The sequence below is a fragment of the Aotus nancymaae genome, unplaced genomic scaffold, assembly GCF_030222135.1.
Source record: "Aotus nancymaae isolate 86718 unplaced genomic scaffold, 86718_ANA_hifiasm-v0.15.2.pri h1tg000021l, whole genome shotgun sequence".
Classification (NCBI taxonomy): domain Eukaryota; kingdom Metazoa; phylum Chordata; class Mammalia; order Primates; family Aotidae; genus Aotus; species Aotus nancymaae.
In genome coordinates, this window is record NW_026988433.1 from 14,831,771 (window position 1) to 14,852,203 (window position 20,433).

The 20,433-nt window shown below is 37.5% G+C and overlaps 2 protein-coding genes across 9 annotated transcripts in view; one reads left to right on the forward strand and one right to left on the reverse strand.

Moving 5' to 3' along the window:
• The window catches only part of TAOK3 (TAO kinase 3), a 213,635-nt gene that overhangs the window by 91,562 nt on the left and 101,640 nt on the right, over positions 1-20,433 (forward strand). For all 8 annotated transcript variants that reach the window (XM_064379743.1, XM_064379749.1, XM_064379747.1 and 5 more), the window contains 2 exons: positions 2,599-2,703; positions 12,406-12,617. In XM_064379743.1, the coding sequence (XP_064235813.1) occupies positions 12,498-12,617 (120 nt within the window). In that variant the 5' untranslated portion in view covers positions 2,599-2,703; positions 12,406-12,497. The remainder of the gene's footprint in view (positions 1-2,598; positions 2,704-12,405; positions 12,618-20,433) is intronic.
• Positions 13,946-14,684, reverse strand: LOC110569266 (proteasome subunit beta type-2-like). Its single transcript, XM_064379486.1, has one exon. The coding sequence runs from the start codon at positions 14,600-14,602 to the stop codon at positions 13,997-13,999; it is 606 nt and encodes a 201-aa protein (XP_064235556.1). The 5' UTR covers positions 14,603-14,684; the 3' UTR covers positions 13,946-13,996.

Here is a 20,433-nt window from a genome sequence, read left to right on the forward strand (position 1 = left end):
AAGATAGCAGTTTGCAATCACACAGAGGACTTGGGAAATCCTTAGAGGAACACATTCATTGAGGCATCAGAGAGAAGAGGAAGTATAACCAGAATAATTTGGAAAAACAGAAGACAGTTTCATGCAATCCAAGAGACATTTATGAAGAAGGAAATGGGGGTGATAAAATGGAAGAAAATTAAAAATATCCTTTTGGTTTAATGGATGAACTTCAGAAATACTATCTTCAGCCTCAATAGCAATGCAATATTATAGCAGAAAAGCAAACAACAAAAAAAAAGATAAAACTGAGAAGCCTTAATTCCTAGAAATCTTAGGGAGATAATTTTAGAACATATATAGAGCTTGGCAACCAAAGATGAAGAGAGTATGCATTTTAAGAAAATTATGTAAAAGTGGTCCAGGCGCAGTGGCTCATGTCTGTAATCCCAGCACATTGGGAGGCTGAGGCGGGTGGATCATCTGAAGTCAGGAGTTCAAGACTAGACTGGCCAACATGGCAAAATCTCATCTCTACTAAAAATATAAAATTAGCCAGGTGTGGTGGTGCACGCCTGTAATCCCAGCTACTTGGGAGGCTGAGGTAGGAAAATCGCTTGAACCCAGGAGGCAGAGGTTGCAATGAGCCAAGATTGCATCACTGCACTCCAGCCTGAGTCTCAAAAAAAAAAAAAGGAAAAAAGAGAGAAAAAATTAATTATATAAAAATGAATAACTATTTAGAGAGAAGATAATTAGCCCAGCACGGTGGCATGAGCCTGTAGTCCCAGCTACTCGGCAGGCTGAGGCATGAGAATCATTCAAACCTGGGAGATGGAGGTTTCAGTGAGCCGAAACCCCGCCACTGCACTCCAGCCTGGGCGACAGAGCCAGTCTCTGTTTTAAAAAAAAAGAGAGAAAGAAAACTGTTTTCTAGGAATGATGTTCCCTGATTTGAAGTTAGTCAGGACAGGATGATATTAATAGATGCCTTATTTGAAACTGCTTCCTTAGAAATTTAACAAATAGTGTTCATATAATGTCATAAGGAATATTTTAGTTTATGGGAGCTATAGTCAGACTACATTAGCAGGGTAGGCATGCAAACATTGCAGTTATTGATTAGTTAGTGGTTTGGTAAAATGTGATTCTGATTTCAGGCAAGTTTTAGCTACCAGTTAATCTAAAGCATCACACAGCCACAGACAGAATTGGAAGGAATACCAAAAATAATGAAAATGTTCAGTTTATAAGTATAGGCATGAGACAAGAGTGAGATATTCTCAGCAAGAAAATAGTGACAATGGAAGTCCATACTTTTTTTTTTAGTTTTTTCCTATAAGGCTTTCATCTACAACGCTAGTCAAGCATCTAAAACTTATTCCAATATATGTAGGTTTTAAATTGTTGTATCTTTGACCCAGTAATTCTACTTCTAGAAATCCATTCTCAAGAAAGCCCCCAAAATGTAGATAAGTAATAGGTGCCAATATCTTCCAGATACAATACTTTTCAATAGTTCAACAAAAGGTTGAATACAGCCTTGGTTTCCGATTGTGGAGAAATGGTTGTGAATGAATTGCAGCTCTTCAATAAGACAGACATTAAGCAGTCATTAAAATGACCTTTCGGAACAGTATTTGGTGACATGGCAAAATACTCGTAGAGTTAGATAAAAGGGGTGAACTAAGGAATTACATGTATAATGTGATCTCAGCTGCATTTTAAAAGTGCATGAAGAAATAAATACATGCATGGAGAAAAGTATGCCAAATTGTTAATGGAATTTTGCCTGGACAGGATTATGGATTTTGTTCTTTTTTTTTTTTTTGAGACAGAGTCTCACTCTGTCGCAGGCTGAAGTGCAGTGGCACAGTCTTGGCTCACTGCAGCCTCCACCTCCAGGGTTCAAGCAATTCTCCTGCCTCAGCCCCCTGAGTAGCTGGGATTATAGACGCATGCCACAACGCCCAGCTAATTTTTGTATTTTTGGTAGAGATGGGATTTCACCATCTTGATCTGACCTCGTGATCTGCCTGCCTTGACCTCCCAAAATGCTGGGATTACAGGCATGAGCCACTGCGCGTAGCCTGGCATGTACTTCTTTAATAGGTAATTAAAAATAATCATCACCTCAAAAAATGTGGAAGATTGGTTATATGAAAGCCTAGAAAAGGAAAGGTAGAGTAATCAATGCAAATCATCATGTCTATTGAAAAAGCAATTCAAAATATAAGCCTTACTGACAGAGAATCAGTAGCATTACCACATGCTGTCAGATTAGTCCTGTCTACTGGTAGCCTCTATTAAGTTACCCTGGACACAAACAAACAGTAGAAGCCTCAGTGTAGATTCTGAAATCTAATGACACATTTGTTTCCCAGATATTGCCTGTGAAAGAGTAGCTTGTGTCTTTGTTATGAGCATCTTACCTTTTAAATTTGCCATCCACAAACAGATGAAGATAAAATTTTAACTTTGTAATATTTGCCATCCACAAACAGATGATAAAATTTTAACTTTGTAATATTACATTAGTAAATACATAAAACTACCACATGAGCAGTTATTGCTTCTTTAATTTTGCCAGTAATTATGTATTTTGTTATTTTTCCATAGGTTGCATCATAAATACAAAGGACTGAAGTTATAAAAGAGAAAAAAGAAGATTGCTGCTAAAATGAATCTGAGCGATATGGTATATTTTGTGCCACACACAAAAAGGTATTGTCCATAGATCTACGACTTAGCTTTCTTTTAAATGGATGGAAAAAATTAATATTTTCTGGATGAATTTTTATCTTTGAAAGAAAAATAAAAGGGAAAGTAAAAATATTAATAAAATATTCTTTTATAAAAATGTTTGAGTTTCAATTTATTTCCTAAATTTTTTTTTCTTCTCAGTTATGGTTTATGTTATGAATAATTATTTGGTTAAAAGAAATGAGCTTAGTTAAATTTTTTTGATTCCTATTGTCAAATTATTTTCTGGAAATATATATATTGCCATTTTTTGTTGTAGTATTTTATAGTTAGATTTGAAATTACCTAAAAGGTTTTGTATCACTTTTCTTCTAATTACAGAAGTAACAGACTTTGCAAAACAAAATTTTAGAAAATACATGGAAACAAAAAGAAGGAAATAAAAAAATTACCCAAAATTTCAACACCTAACTTCAGATAAAACACAAGCTACAAAGAAACCAAAACTCATAGGTCAAAGAAGTCACGTTTCCCATATGCACGGTCATATTCCTTCTGTGCTTTCCCTAATTGTACCTACCTCTTTTGCTAAAACAAAAACAAGAAACTGCCTTGTATGAATTCCCAAAAGTGTATTACTAGGTTCAAAGAGCATACCCATCCTATTCTTCCAGCAATGTATGAAACTATTTCCTTATACTCTTGTCAGAAAAAAAGTATATTTTTTTCTCTTATTTTGCCTATTTGGTGGGTGAAATGAGGTGTCATATTATTTCCATTTTTACTTCTTTGATCATTAGTGAAGTTACAAGATTCATATTTTAAATGGACACTGCTGTTTCTTTTTTTAATTTCCTACCTGTCTCTTTTGAGTTTTAGGTAAGTGTATGTGTGTGTGTGTTCACCTTTCTGATATTAAGATTAGCTTTTAACTGGCAAATATTTTGCACAAATTTTCTCTACTTCATTTGATTTCTTTTTCTTTCTTTTTTCTTTTCTTTGTTTATTTTTGCCCCCTCCTTTTTTTTTTTTTTTTTTGAGATGGAGTCTCATTCTGTTGCCCAGGCAAGAGTGATGTGGTTCAATGTCGGCTCACTGCAACCTCTGCCTCCCAGGTTCAAGCAGTTCTCCCACTTCAGCCTTCCAAGTAGCTGGGATTACAGGCGTGCACCATGACGCCCAGCTAATTTTTTTTTTTTTGAGACAGAGTCTCACTGTGTCTTGCCAGGTGTCAGGCTGGAGTGCAGTGACGCGATCTCGGCTTACTGCAGCCTCCGCCTCCTGGGTTCAAGCAGTTATCCTGCCTCAGCTTCCTGAGTAGCTGGGACTATAGGCGTGCGCCACCACACCCAGCTAATTTTTTGTATTTTAGTAAAGACAGGGTTTCACCATGTTGGCCAGGATGGTCTCGATGTCTTGACCTCATGATCTGCCTGCCTTGGCCTCCCAAAGTGCTGGGATTACAAGCATGAGCTACCACACCCAGCCTGATTTCAATTTGGTACATTACATGTTTCTAAAATTACCTTATTGATGTATAACATACATACAATAATCTGAACATATTTAAAGAGCATAATTTCTTTTAACAGGTATGTATCTGTGAAACCATCATCATAGTGGAAAGAAACATATCCACTATCACTCCCAAAAAGCTTCATCATGCCCCTTTTTAGCCCCTCCTACCTACTCCTTTTTACCTGCCCTCACCACCCCCATCCCCCAGGTAACCACTGATGTGATTTCTATCTCTTTAAATTAGTTTACATTTTCTAGAATTCTGTATAAATGAAATCATAAAGGATATACTATTTCTTGTCTGACTTCTTTTACACAGCATAATTATTTTCAGATTCATTCCTGTTATAGTGTATATCTATAGTTCCTTTTATTGCTAAGTTACAGTTCATTATATTTATCACAGACTGTTTATCCATTCATTTGTTGATGTACATTTGGGTTGTGTCCAGTTTTGGCTATTAAAGCTCCTGGAACATTTGTATACAAGGCTTTGTGTTGATATATGCTTTCATTTTTCTTGGGTAAATACTTAAGAGTATAATGGCTACATTATATGATACGTATATGTTTAGCTTTTTAAGAAACTGCCCAATAATAAAGTTTGAGATTATTTTATGCTAGCTCTCCAACTTTGTCCTCTGTTTTCAAAGTTGCTTTGCTTATTCTGGGTCCTTTGAATTCTCATGAATTTTAGAATAAGCTTCTTAACTTGTATTTCTAAAGAAAAATGTTGAGTCTTATGATTTATAAACACAGTATATCCCTTCATTATGTCTTTATATCATTATTATTTTGTCATTTTCAGTGTACAGGTCTTATATATCCTTTGTTAGATTTATCCCTAAGTATTTCACCTTTTTTTCTTTTTTTTTTGAGATGTGCCTCTGTCACCCAGGCTGGAGTGCAGCAGCACAATCTCAGCTCACTGCAACCTCCACCTCCCAGTTTCAAGCAATTCTCCTGCCTCAGCCTCCCAAGTAGCTGGGATTTCAGGCATGTGACACCACACCTGGCCAATTTTTGTATTTTCACCATGTTGGCCAGGCTAGTCTTGAACTCCTGACCTAAAGTGAACCACCCACCTTAGCCTCCCAAAGTGCTGGGATTATAGGTGTGAGCCACTGCACCTGGCCCTATTTCACATTTTTTATACTACTATGATATTTTTAAATTTGATTTCCGTTTATTCACATATAGAAACCTAATCATTTTAGGCCAGGTGCAGTGGCTCACACCTGTAATCCCAGCACTTTGGGAAGCCAAGGTGGGTGGGTCACTTGAAGCCAGGAGTTTGACATGAGCCTGGCCAAGGTGGCAAAACCCTGTCTCTACTGAAAATGCAAAAATTAGCCAGACGTGTTGGTGCATGCCTGTAATCCCATCTACTCAGGTGGCTGAGGCACGAGAATTGCTAGAACCCGGGAGGCAGAGGTTGCAGTGAGCCAAGAACATGGCACTGCACTCCAGCCCGGGTGACAGAGGACAGAATGAGACTGTCTCAAAAAAATATATATATATGTATATATATAATCATTTTATGTATTGATCTTATACTCTGTGCTTTTTAATTAACTAATAACTTCTAATAGCTTTTTGTAGATCCATTGAATTTTTTTAACAGATGATTATGTTGTTTGACAATAGTCTTACTTCTTCCTTTTCAGTCTTGATGTTTTTTGTTTCTTTTTTTCTTGTTTACTGTACCTGCACAGCATCTGGCACATGTTTTTGTTTGGTTTGGTTTGGTTCGGTTTTGTAAAAAGAGAGGATCATGCTGTATTGGCCAGGCTGGTCTCAAACTCCTGTCTCAAGTCATCCTCCTGCCTTGGCCTCCCAAAGCATTAGAATTACAGACATGGGACATCACACCTAGCCCCAGCACAATGTTGAATGAAAGTGTTTAGAGTAAACATACTTGCCTCGTTCCTGATTCTGTATTTAACGTCTTTTTTCTCTAGATAATTGTATAATTTTCTCTTTATCACGAGTTTTGAGCGATTTATTTATTTATTTTATTGTCATCACAAGTTTTGAGGTATAATTTTCTTCATGTTTCTTGTGCTCGAGGTTCATAGACCTTCTTGGATCTGTGGGTTTATACTTTTCATCAAATTTGTAATTTTTTCCACTATTACTTCCTCAAATATTTTCTTCTGTCCTAATATCTTTCCTCTCCTTCAGGGACTCCACTTAGACATACAGTAGGCCACTCGAAGATGTTCCACAGCTCATGGATGCTCTGGGTTGGGGGTTTGGTTTTTGTTTTGTTAGTCTTTTTTCTATTTTATTTTAGATAGTTTCTGTTGCTGTATCTTCAAGTTCAGTAGTCCCTTTTTTGGCAAAGTCTCCTGTGCTATGCGTCACATGCAGAGTATTTTTTAATTTCAGACATTGTAGCTTTCACCTCTAAAGGTTTAATTTGAGGGCTAGGTGTGGTGGCTCACAGTTGAAATCCCAGAACTTTGGGAGGTCAAGGTGGGTGGATCACTTTAGGTCAGGAGTTTGTCACCAGCCTGGCCAACATGGTGAAACCCTGTCTCTACTAAACATGCAAAAATTAGCTAGCTGTGGTGGCGCATGCCTGTAATTCCAGCTGCTTGGGAGGCTGAGGCAGGAGAATTGCTTGAACCTGGGAGGCAGAGGTTGCAGTGAACTGAGATTTCACCACTGCACTCCAGCCTAGGCGAGAGAATGAGACTCCATCTCACTTTATCTCAGAATAAGTACATACATACATACATACATAAAATAAAGGTTTAGTTTGAATTTGTTTATGTTTTATCTGTCTCTGCTTTACATGTTCAGTATTTTCTCTAAACTTTTCCATATGTGGAATACAACCATACTAAATGCTTAATGTCCTTGATCACTAATTGTAACATAGATCATCTATGTCAATTATGGTTTGGTTTCAATTATTTTTCTCCTCATTATGAGTCATATTTGCCTGCTTTTCTGCATGCCTGGTAATTTTTTATGGAATGTTAGTTTTTTGTTTGTTTGTTTTGAGATGGAGTCTTGCTCTTTACGTTTTTAGATACTGGATATTTTTATATTCCTTTAAGTATTCTTGGACTTTGTTCTGGAATGCAGTTAAGTTACTTGGAAATAATTTCATCCTTTAGATCTTGCTTTTAAAATTTGTTAGAGACAGGCACAATTGGTTACACCTGTAACCCTAGTACTTTGAGAGGTAGAGGCAGGAGGATCATGAGCCCAGGAGGTTGAGGCTGCAATGAGCCATGGTTGTACCCTTGCACTGCAGCCTAGGCAACAGAGCAAGACCCTGTCTCACAAATAAAAAATAAAATAAAATTTGTTAGTCATCACAGACCAGCATTTAGTCTAGGGTCCCTGCTATGAAGACAAGACTCTTCGGAGTAGCCTCCAGAATGCCCTGTGAATTATAAGATTTCCTGTCCTGGCTAGGGGGAGCAAGTACTATCTGTAGTCTCTATTCCTTTCAGATCGTTTTTTCCCCTAGTCTAAGGTAGTTTTCTCATATGCATGCACTAATCAGTGCTCAGCTGAAGACTTGAGGGGAACCCTTTGCCAGTCTCCATATCCTGTTTCTTTGCTGCTCTCTTCTATGTGGCACTCTGTCCTGCCAACTCTACCCACCCTGGTCAACCAGGGCTATCATCTTTGTCTCCTCAACTCAGGGAGTTCACAGGCTCTAACTGGATTTCCCCTGTCTGCAGCATGGCCTAGAAATTCTCCCAGGGCATTAAGCTTAAACAATTAATGGCTTACATCATTTGCTTGTCTTCTGTCAAGGATCATTGTCTTTCTTTGCCAGATATCCATTGTCTTCAATTACCATCATTTATATGTTTTATCCAGCGTTATCCAGTGTTTTATCCAGAGTGCAGTGGATTTTTGGCTCACTGCAACCGTGACCTCCGGCTAAGGTGATCTGTCCACCTCAGCTTCCCGAGTAGCTGGGTCTACAGGCGTATACCACCATGCCCAGCTAAGTTGTTACATCTTTTGTAGAGATACAACCTGTTGCCCAGGCTGGTCTCGAACTCCTGGGCTCAAGCCACCTGCCCACCTTGGCCTTCCAAAGTGCTAGGATTACAGGCATGAATCACTGTACCGAGCCTTGTCCAGTGTTGTTTTGTTTGTTTGTTTGTTTGTTTGTTTTGAGACAGAGTCTTGCTCTGTTGCCAGGCTGGAGTATAGTGGGGGAATCTTGCTTCGCTGCAACCTCTACCTCCCGAGTTCAAGCAATTCCCCTGCCTCAGCCTCCTGAGTAGCTGGGATTACAAGCACGCCTCACCACACCTGGCTAATTTTTTCTATTTTAATAGAGACAGGATTTCACTGTGCTGGCCAGTTTGGTCTTGATCTCCTGACCTCATGATCCATCCACCTTGGCCTTCCAGAGTGCTGGGATTACAGGCGTGAGCCATCGCGCCCAGCCTGTCCAGTGTTTTAATTGTTCCTGGTGGTAGATAATAAATACAACCCCTGTTATTCCATCTTGGCTAGAAGCAGAAGTCCCTTCATTAAATGTTTAAGGTAAAGAAGTTATTAATTATATATAGTCAAGCTTATTGATACTAGTTTATGGCTTTTGCTTCTGGTATCTTGCTAAGTAATTAAATATTCACTTGCAATTTATTCTAGAAGTTTTTATGGTCTCATTTTTACATTTAAATATTTGTTTCTTCATAAAATGATTTTAGTCTATAATCTGTGTTTTCCCCCCAAATCCATAGCACTTAGGTTTATTCACATGAAAGCCAACATATTCAAAAGTTTATGATGTATTTTGGTGATTGAAAAGATTTGAATGATCATAAGTTCAGTTCATAGGTCTTTTTGGTTTTCTTAAAGACAGTCTCGGGCTGGGCGCGGTGGCTCATGCCTGTAATCCCAGCACTTTGGGAGGCCGAGGCGGGTGGATCACGAGGTCAAGAGATCGAGACCATCCTGGTCAACATGGTGAAACCCCGTCTCTACTAAAAATACAGAAAATTAGCTGGGCATGGTGGCGCGTGCCTGTAATCCCAGCTACTCAGGAGGCTGAGGCAGGAGAATTGCCTGAACCCAGGAGGCGGAGGTTGCGGTGAGCCGAGATCGTGCCATTGCACTCCAGCCTGGGTAACAAGAGCGAAACTCCGTTTCAAAAAAAAAAAAAAAAAATAGTCTTGTCATTTGCCTTGTATGCATTGTGTCCAAAAAGGTATATGTCTTTGATTTAATCCATTGTTTCTTTTTTTGTTGTTCTCAGACATAAGAAATAAAAATAAAACACCTTTTAGCTCTTATTTTGTGCTTACATTTACCTGATTGACAAATAGCTGGATTTAATTTACATTCCCAGTAGTATTGATGTAGTAACTTCATGCTTGATTATTGGCATCCATGGATTGGCAGGATGACTGCGTAGGATTACAGGTGCATTGTTGGCAGAGGGATACTTTTTTCTATATAAACCTTCAGTGGTTCCCTCAGGATAAAGTCTAAACTTCTTAATATGGTTTAAAGGGCCTTTTATAATTTTCCTTGACTCAACAACAGCTTCATGTTTTCTCCTTCCAACTCTCCCATACAATTCATATTGAATGAACTGGTTTTACTTTCCCTAGAAAGGCATGCTTTTTCATGTCCAAGTCAAAAATAGACTGGGTCACCCTATAATATCCTTATATTTAAAAATATTTGTTTTCCCCTCATAATCCAATCAGATTCTTTTTTTTTTTTTTTTTTTTTTCTAAAAGATGGGGTTTCACCCTGATGGCCAGGCTGGTCTTGAGCTCCTGACCTCAGGTGATCCACCCATCTTGGCCTTCCAAAGTGCTAGGATTACAGGTGTGAGCCACCGCACCTGGCCAATCCAATCAGTTATAACCATTTTATCATTTGTGTCATTATAATTTAATGTCTATAAGTCCATTTGACTTCTAAGTCCTCTAAGGATAGGGACCACATCCCATTTTATCTCCAAAACCCAGTATAGGGTCTGGCAAATAGTGAGCATTCAACAAATATTTGCTGAATGAAAGAATGAGCTGGATAAGTAGAAGGATCGTTAGGTTGATGACTTGTGTATACTAGTGAACTAACTAGATTAACTCCATGAAGTAAGTATGTTGTCACCCATGGCTACTATGTCTCAAGAAAAAAAATACCTCTTAGCACTATCAGGTTTTTTTTGGTTTTTTTTTTTAGACAGTCTTATTATGTCACTCAGGCTGGAGTCCAATGGCGCAATCTTGGCTCACTGCAACCAGGTTCAAGCAGTTCTCCTGCCTGAGCCTTCTGAGTAACTGGAATTACAGGCACCTGCCACTATGCCTGACTAATTTTTGTATTTTTAGTGGAGACGGGGTTTCACCATAATGGCCAGGCTGGTCTCAAACTCCTGACATCAGGTGATCCGCCTGCCTCAGCCACCAAAAGTGCTGGGATTACAAGCATGGGCCATTGTTCCCAGCCACTTCTTTAATTGTCTGCTTTCTTTTTCTCTTCTTCTAGCATGAGACCCATTGGCCCATGTTTTGAAAAATAGTTTTATTGGCCAATAACCAAATTTCTATCTTGGTTATCTAGTTGGTCAACGAAGAAACACAAACTATCCTGTGATAAATTTAAATGTTGGCATAAATAAATGATTATCTGGTTATGAGGGCAGAGGTTATTTAAAATGAAAATATAGATGAATGTTAACATTTCTTTATTTTTCAAAAAATAAAAATCTACACCAAATAAATATATGTAACTAATGGCAGATCAATATGTGAGCATGTCAAAATGTTGTCCTTTTATTAATAGAAACTTTGATTTCAGAATGTTTTATGTAGCAACAGAATAATTTGCCTCTTTACATAGACATTATGCCTCCAAATAGTAGTAATTTCTTCTAGTAGTCAATAAAGAATTGTTTAATTGCCTGTATTTCTATATGAATATACCACATGTCAAGAGCATGGGTGTTGCTGTTAGATCTGAGTTTTAATTGCAGTCCTGACAAATACTGGCTTTCTGACCATGGGGAAATAGTTTAGCCTATCAAAGTCTCAGTTTGTTCTCGAAAATTAAGATAATAGATAAAGTCATTATATTATAAAGCTATTGTAGGGGTTAAAGGAAATAATATATGTAGGGTTTTAGTGCTACCTGACACATAGTATTGATTAATAAATACCAACTGGTATTATTTCAACATTGATTACACCAACATGAATTTTTGTAACATCTCTACAATATAATTTACATCCTATACCCTTCACTCACTTGAAATGTACAATTGAATGGTTTTTAGTATAGTCACAGTTATGCAGTCATCACCACAGTCAATTTTAGGACATTTTCATTGCCCTGAAAAGAAAGCCTGTACCTTTTAGCTATCACCCTCCAAAACCCCCATCTCTAAGTAACCAATAATCTACTTTCTGTCTTTATAGATTTGCCTGTTCTGGAAATTTCACATATATATATATGCACACACACATATATATATGTATATGTATATATATGAATTCATACAATATGTGGTCTTTTGTGACTGGAGTCTTTCATATGGCATAATTTTTACAAGGTTCATTTATGTTGCAGCCTGTACCAATACTTAATTCCTTTTTATTGCTGAATAATATTCCATTATATGGATATACCACATTTTGTTTATTCTTTCACTAGTTGATGGACATTTGGGTTTTTTCCACCTTCTGGTTATTATGAATAATGGTCCTATGAACATTTGTGCACAAGTTTTTGTGTGAACATATGTTTTCATTTCTCTTGGGTGTATATGTGTGCTTAGGAGTGAAAACTAGGTCAAATGGTAACTCGATATTTAAGTTTTTGATTAACTGTAGGGCTGTTTTCTAAAATGGCACAGCCACCAACAGTGTTGGAGGGCTCTGATTTCTCCACATTTTCATGAACACTTATCTTACTTTTTGACTATCACTATCCTAGTGAGCATCCAATGGTATCTCACTGTGGTTTTAATTTTCGTTTCTCTAATAAGTAATGATATTCAGGATCTTTTCATATGCTAATGGTCATTTGTATATCTTTTTGGAGAAATGGCAATTCAGATCCTATATCTGTTCTTTATTTGGGTTTTTTGTCCTTTTGTTATTGAATTGTGAGACCAAGAGGCTTTTTAATATTTATATGTATTTGTACTGCCACCAAATAAAATGTGTTAGAAATAATTTAATGGCAAATCCTATTTTTCTACAGGTACTGAACATTTACCAAAAAAAAATAAATTGCCAATGAGAAATAAAGCTAACTAGGATATCAAAAAGCAGAGTGCCTGCTCTACTGGCATCATGCGTAAAGGAGTACTTAAGGACCCAGAGCTCGCCGATCTGTTCTACAAAGATGATCCTGAGGAACTTTTTATTGGTTTGCATGAAATTGGACATGGAAGTTTTGGAGCAGTTTATTTTGTAAGTACTTAAAGATAGTTGTTTAGATAGATCAAATTAGGAAAGATTGGACTCTAGGCCTGGCATAGTGACTCATGCCTGTAATCCTCGCATTTTGCAAGGCTAAGGTGGAAAGCTCCCTTGAGGTCAGGAGTTCAAGACCAGCTTGGGCAACATAGCATGACCTTATCCCTACAAAAAACTAAAATGAAATAAAGTTTGAACCCTACATGTTCTCTACACATAGCTATTACTTGTAAAATAAGTTTGATTTCTGTGATTTTTCTATAAATAAATGATATCTGCAGTAGAGGCAGATAGTCATTGTTGAGAAGCCAGTTCCAGAATCCTAGGCTTTATTCAATTCAGTGGTATTTATCTCAACTTACTCACCTATTAAAGTAGTATAAGAAAGTTAAGAGCTTGAAGTTAAGCTTTGTGCATTTCCACTGTATGCTAAGCTCTTTCCTGCCTCAGAACCTTATATGCTATTCCCCCAACCTAGAAAACTGCACATTACATCCCCATCCTTGTCTGTTCATCCTACAAGTTTTACCTTAAGTATTACTTCTGCAAGATACCCTTTACTGTTCAGCCCTCCACCCCTAAATCAATACTTTATGATTTCATAACTTCTTGTGCTTGTATTTTGTTGCATTTATCACATATACGTAATTGTCGTAATAAAATTGTTGTAATAAAACAACTACATATACAATTTTTTGCTTTATATATGTCTCTTTCCCTAAATAACAATGTCATGAGGACAGGCGTTATGTCTATATTGTTCATCATTATATTCCCAAGAACTGGCGTAATGTCTGACTTTAGTAGGAATTTGATAAATACTGGATGGATGGATGGTAGACAGACAGATAAACAGATGAACAGACAACTATTCAGAGAAAGGGACTGACAGATTTCTAGTGGTAATCATGTCAAGTCAGTATTTTTGGTTAAGGGGTGCAAGGCTGTCCCCCTAGAATCAGTTGCAGTTCCAAGAATATGACTGTCTTCTGATGAGAAAAACAAGAAATAGCCAAAATTTTAACACAACTTATTCTTCTGAAATTTATTAAATAAAATACAGTTTGTTTGTTTGTTTGTTTGTTTGTTTGTTTTGTGATGGAGTCATGCTCTGTCGCCCAAGGCTGGAGTGCAGTGTGGCACAATCTCGACTCACTACAACCTCTACCTTCTGTGTTTAAGTGATTCTCCCACCTCAGGCACCTGCCATCATGCCTGGCTAATTTTTGTATTTTTTTTTTCAATTATATCCACAGTCACCTTTATTCTAAATTAACCATTTATCAAGAATGCACCTGAAAAGAGTAGACAAAAATAAAGCAGGACAGCAAAAAAATGTTCCTTGGCAAGTGGGAGGGAGGGTGGGCATGATGTTAGGAGCCCTGTTTGGGGAAGGAAATGTTGTCCAGGTCATGGATGCCATTTTTGTCAATGATTCGAACACTGAAGGTTGGCAGATTCAGGATGAAGCATTTTTGGAGCTCCTCCAGACATTTCCTAAGAAGTTCTATTGCCCTCTCACGTGAGATAGTCGGTGTGTAGTATCGATCCAGGATACTGAGAGTCAGGAAGGCACCATAGCCATGGGCTGCAAAAGGGGCCTTGGCCAAGGCTGCCAGGTAGTCCATGTAGTAGAGTGCTCGCCCTTCATGCTCATCATAGCCAGCCAGGAGGAGGTTGACATGATATGGAGTCCGACTCTGGAGACAGTCAGCCAGGTTTCGGCGTGTAAAGTTAGCTGCTGCGGTGGGAGACAATTCATATCCATTTCGCATCTTATAAAGTTGCACGTTTTTCTGAATATATTCTGCAAACTGTACAGTGTCTCCAGCCTCTCCAACACACAGGAGTAATATTTTTTCACTCATCTTAAACATCTTGTCATGATCGTCCTTCATCTGGACAATATTGCTGGCGGCCACCCGATCGGAGGCGACAAGAACATAGTCAGGGCCTTGGATACCGATGAGGTACTCCATGGTGGCGGGAGGCCAGGGGCTCCAGGTCCGACAGAGAGCGAGCCTCACCGACTTCCCGGTCTCACCCGTGAGACAGCACCTCCGAGCTTAATTTTTGTATTTTTGTAGAGATGGGGTTTTTACCATGTTGGCCAGGCTAGTCTTAAACTCCTGATCTCAAGTGATCCACCCAAGTCGGCCTCCCAAAATGCTGGGATTACAGGCGTAAGCCACTGTGCCCGGCCAAAATATAGTTATTTAATTTAATCTTGATAACCTCAGAAGTTTCCTTTATTAAAGTAACAAATACTTCCTTAAGCATAATAATCCATTAAAGCAAATAATAAATTAAGTACTAATTATTATCTACTTCTCCAAACTTGTAATCAAATAATTTCTCTTTAATCAAACAGTATTGACCCTTCCTTTTAAGTGGTCCTTTATGTTCTGCCATCTCGATAGGGCTTATCTTTAGTTGTCCTTCCAAATGAGATTTGATGAATTGCATCTTTACTTTGTTCTTTTGCTTCTAGCCAAATCTTCAGCCTGGATTTTCTCTGAACTGTTTCTCAACCATTGTGTCTATGCTCAGCCCTACCATTACTTCTGCTTCCCTCACCACTATCAATAACTTGGCTCCCACTCAAGTATATTTTGTCATTAAATACGATAAAAGATGCTGAAAAGGGTACTAATTTCCTAGTTAACACTCCCATGCTAGTGTTTAGTCAGAATAGCATTTAAGGGCCAAAGTTTTGTTTTCTTTATTCACAGACCCTCTTGTTACAAAGCATTTTTATCATATGTATACATAAAGAAGTATACACAATGTGCATATATATTTTAATATATAACTTAAGAAAGAATTAAAAGGTAAATCTCTGTGTAAACACCACCCAGGTCAAGAAATAGAATACTGCCAGCATCCCAAAAGCCCGTCTTATGTTCTCCTCAGTCAGAACCCTCTCCCTCCCCTTAGGAGTATCCACTATTCTGATTTTTGTGGTGATTATTTTCTTACTTTTCTTTATATTTATAACCCACTTACTCTGTACTCCTAAACAATGTAAATTGATTTTGCTCAGTTTTGAGCTTTTTAAAAATGGAAACATAATGTATATATTCATTTGTGACCCGTTTGTTTTGCTTACAGATGAATTCTTCAGTCATCTTTGCTACCTTTTCTTCTATCTCTTTAAATCTAATTCATCTTCTCAGAATCTCTCTTGGCAAGTCTCTATTTGACTATTCTCATTTAAAAAGCAGCCAAACCCTTCTTAAAGTGCTAATGTTTCAAAATGACTACAATAAACCAAGTATGCTTTGAAACTTACTAAAAGCCATTTGTAAAAGTGGCAAAATGAGACCTACCCTACAGTAAGTAGAATGCAGAAGATCTAGTGATTTATTTGCTTTTTGGGCTAAGCCCTGGCTATTTAGCTAGAGTGTGTGGTTTTTTTCAAGGTGAGGACCATTAATATTTCTTTACATCTCTAAGGGCTAGCAGAATCCCATTTACAGTGGGCACTAAATATATATTATTTGTTGCTAATGATAGACTAAAGAAATGATGCAGGTACCAGAGTGGCATTGATAAACATATTAACTCTGTAGTGCCTGTATGTAAATGTGAAAAGTACAGGCCTATGTATACCCATAAAGCACTAAAAAACAGATTAAAAGGGAATTAACTGACACTATACTATAAAACTTAGAAAAAACTTTAACTTTTTTTTTCACATGGACTCTCGCTCTATCACACAGGCTGGAGTGCAGTGATGCGATCTTGGCTCACTGCAACCTCTGCCTCCCAGGTTCAAGTGATTTTCCTGCCTCAGCCTCCTGAGTAGCTAGGATTACAGGCACACATCACCACGCCCAGGTAATTTTAGTATTTTTAGTAGAGACAGGGTTTCACTATGTTGGTCAGGCTGGTCTCGAACTCCTAACATTGTGCTCCGCCTGCCTTGGACTCCCAAAGTGCTAGGATTACAGGCATGAGCCACTGCACCCAGCCATCTTTAACCTTTTATCTATAGTGGTCACATTGGTAGTACCCTAAAAATTGATTTTTGTGTTGGTCAAAGTAATATTTATGTATGTTGCTTCTTACTCCCTGCTAATAGATTTTTTTTCCTCTTGTTACTTGTACCATACCATTATAACCAAAAAGACTGTGTTATCTCTTATTTGGACAACTGTGATTGCCTGCTTTGGTCTCTCTTCAGTCTGTTGTGCATACCTCAATGAGCTTGAAAATACAAAAATGTAAATCTGATCACATCCCCTTTCCCTATAAAGCCTTCAGGGCTCTCCCGTGTTCTTAGGCCAAGATCAAAATCCTTACTGTAGCCAGCCTACAAGGTCCTTCATGGTCCCTATCTCAACCTGAACTATCTTCTCTCTCATTCTCATTGCTATAGTTCTGATTCCTTTCTTCTGATCATCCTTCCTGGAATCTTGCATAAACTGTTCTCTCTCAAATATTTCTCCCTTCTGTTTTCACCTTCTTAACTCCAGTTCATCCTTTAGCTCTCAGCCTAAACCTCATTTCTTCAGGGAAGGCTTTCCTGACCTCCCTAAGTCATATCCACCATTGTTTGTTCTCAAAGTAACACATACCTGTTTTTGTGGCACATATCACAATTGCAGTTTTATATTTTGTCTTTTATCATTTTATTTTTGTTACTGTCTGTCCTCCTTAGAGGAGAGATGGGTACGGGACCTGTGAACTCACTATTTTATCTCTAGCACTTAGCCCAATTCCTGATAAATTGTGGGTAGCTAATAAGTATTGAATGAATGAATGAATGATGAAGAACTGAGAACTTGGTAATGCTAATTGGTACTTTTCATAAGTCATAGTCATGCTGGGAAGCCATAAAGAACAGAGTCTGGCAGCTAGTATTTTTATACCTAAACACTATAATTCTGTTAGCCTCTGTAGGTCACAGCTTTTACACTGAATGCTGCCAGGGAATAAACTTAGTGTGAATTGTAAGCTGGAACAGGTCTTGTTAAATCAATCAGCTGAGAGTATATGTTATGTTCAGAGAAAATAGAAATTATTAACTTGATGAAATATTTCTGTGTGTTTGGATTTATGTAAGTAATTTTGAAATTAGTAGCATTGGCTGGGCATGGTGGCTCATGCATGTAATCCCAGCACTTTGGGAGGCCGAGGTAGGAGAATCACTTGAGCCCAGGAGTTCGAGACCAGCGTGGGCAACATAGTGGGAACCCATCTCTAAAAAAAAAATCTTTTGATAAAGGACTCAGCAGCATTAACAAATGAGATAGTAAGAAAGTGTACTAAAGGAAAACAAAAAAGGACTGAGCATATTCATTTTTGTATTCACCTAAACACAACTCTAAAGATTGTAGGTTTCTAGATCTCCTTTGTTGAATTCAGTATGTTATCCATAACCCACCTAAAGCAAATACTTTGTCTTTCTGCATATAATTACCTTTTAGTTGAGGCTCAAAAAATAGGGCAAAAGGAAAACTTTTTCACTTCTTAAATTTTTATTTATTCATTTGTTTAGAGACAGGATCTCACTCTGTCACCCAGGCTGGAGTGCAGTGGTATGATCATAGCTCACTGTAATCCTGAACCCCTGGACTCAAGCAATCCTACTGCCTCTGCCTCTTGAGTAGGTAGCTAGGACTACAAGCATGTGCCACTACACCCAGCTAATTTTGTTTTTAATTTTTTTTTGTAGAGACAGGGTTTTGCTGTTTTGTTTTTTCTTTTAGACGAGTTTCTCTCTGTCACCGAGGCTGGAGTGCAGTGGCGCAATCTTGGCTCACTGCAACCTCTGCCTCCTGGGTACAAGCAATTCTCCTGCCTCAGTCTCCCAAGTAGCTGGGATTACAGACATGTTCCACCATGCCCAGCTAATTTTTGTATTTTTAGTAAAGACAGCGTTTCACCATGTTGGCTAGACTGGTCTCAACCCCCTGACCTCAGGTGATCCATCCACCTCTGCCTCTCAAAGTGCTGGGATTACCAGCATGAACCACCGCACCCGGCCTGCCTCCTAAATTAACATAATTTTTTATATTTGTCTAAAAAATAGCAAAAGGTATAGCTGGAAAATGTTTAAAAATATATCATAAACACATAATAGTTAAGTTCTTAATAAATATTTATTGAATCAATGATCTAGCTAATAGTTACTGAGACCATTGAGACTATTAGAAGTATTAAGTATGAATGTAAGTTTCAAGAATAAAACTTGACATGATAGACGCTGTAGTCATTAATAATACTATATGGAGCACTAGAAAACTGAGACCCCATTGATAATTTCCTTTTTCTGTACTAAAACATTGATTTTTATTTTTTAAGTTTCAATCTAGCATGTTCTGACTTTTAGCCAGTGTAAAAAGTTCAAATCTATAGAATAATCAACATCTGCATTAAAAAGTTCCCATCTGGCCAGATGCGGTAGCTCACGCCTGTAATCCAAGCACTTTGGGAGGCCGAGGCAGGCAGATCATGTGGTCAAGAGATCGAGACCATCCTGGCCAACAGGGTGAAACCCTGCCTCTACTAAAAATACAAAAATTAGCCAGGTGTGGTGGCACGCGCTTGTAGTCCCAGCTACTCGGGAGGCTGAGGTGGAAGAATTGCTTGAACCCGGGAGGCGGAGGTTGCAGTGAGCCGAGAAAGACTCAGTCTCAAAAAAAAAAAAAAAGTTCATATCTCAAGTCTCTGCCTATATATTAGGATGAATAAGTGAGTGGAAGCATTAAGTTCTAATTAGTGATTATCCTATAAATGTAAGAAATATATTTTTATTATAGGGTGGTTTTTTCATGTTTCTAGTGCCAAATATAACATTGATTTTAAATAACCTTAATAAGCAATTAAATAATAATATCTGATTTTATTTCTGTGGGATTTTTTTTTAACTAATGGTTAATAATTTTTTAAAACCTCACAAGTTAAAATTTCTCACTGCCTATTTCCTAAATCTTTCCCAGACTCCTTAAGCTGCACTATATATATTGATGCCTAAAATATATACTTTTCAGATACAATCCCTCTAACCTTTATTGTAATACTGAATTTACATCAGCTTTTCTTTCTGATTGCCATATAAGCATAGTCTTCATGTAAAAGTTTAAAAGCCAGAACAGTGTGAGAGATTTTTGTTTTTAACAAAAGTCAGTCTGTACTTTCTAAATCAATAAAATACCTAAAATATGCTTTTGTGGAGTTCTGCAGATCGGAAAATTATGACCAGTAGATACCTCATTAATACGTAATAGGCACTTTTACCTTAGTGCTTTTTAAAAAAAAAAAAATTTGTAGTGTGTTATTGTGGGTTTTTTTTTTTCATTTTGACATTCCATAAGAATCTGTGGTCAAATTACTTTTATATAGTACATTATCATTTATTGTTTAAATTAACCATTTTTAAAAATCATAAAGTAACTGTTATTATATCTGAGAAGCTTCATTTTATATATTTTAAATTAGTTATATTTGAGAAAATGATTATGAATTTTTCTTTAAAATTGTTAACCTGACTTTATCAGTGAATGAATTCCAGTCTTTTACTTCAGAACCACTGTGATAGCTTTATTCATCCACAATGATAATTATATCACAGCAGCAAAGTAGCTTACTTACATCAGGGGCATGGCCCTGATACAGAAGTAATCTTTTAATGTCTTGTATTTATTTTTATGAAAATTTTAAGAAAACTAATAGTTTTAAATATTTTAAGTAAGTTGAGGCCAGGTGCAGTGACTCACACCTATCATTCTAGTACTTTGGGAGGCTGAGGCGGGCAGATTACTTGAGGCAAGGAGTTTGAGACCAGCCTGGCTATTATGGTGAA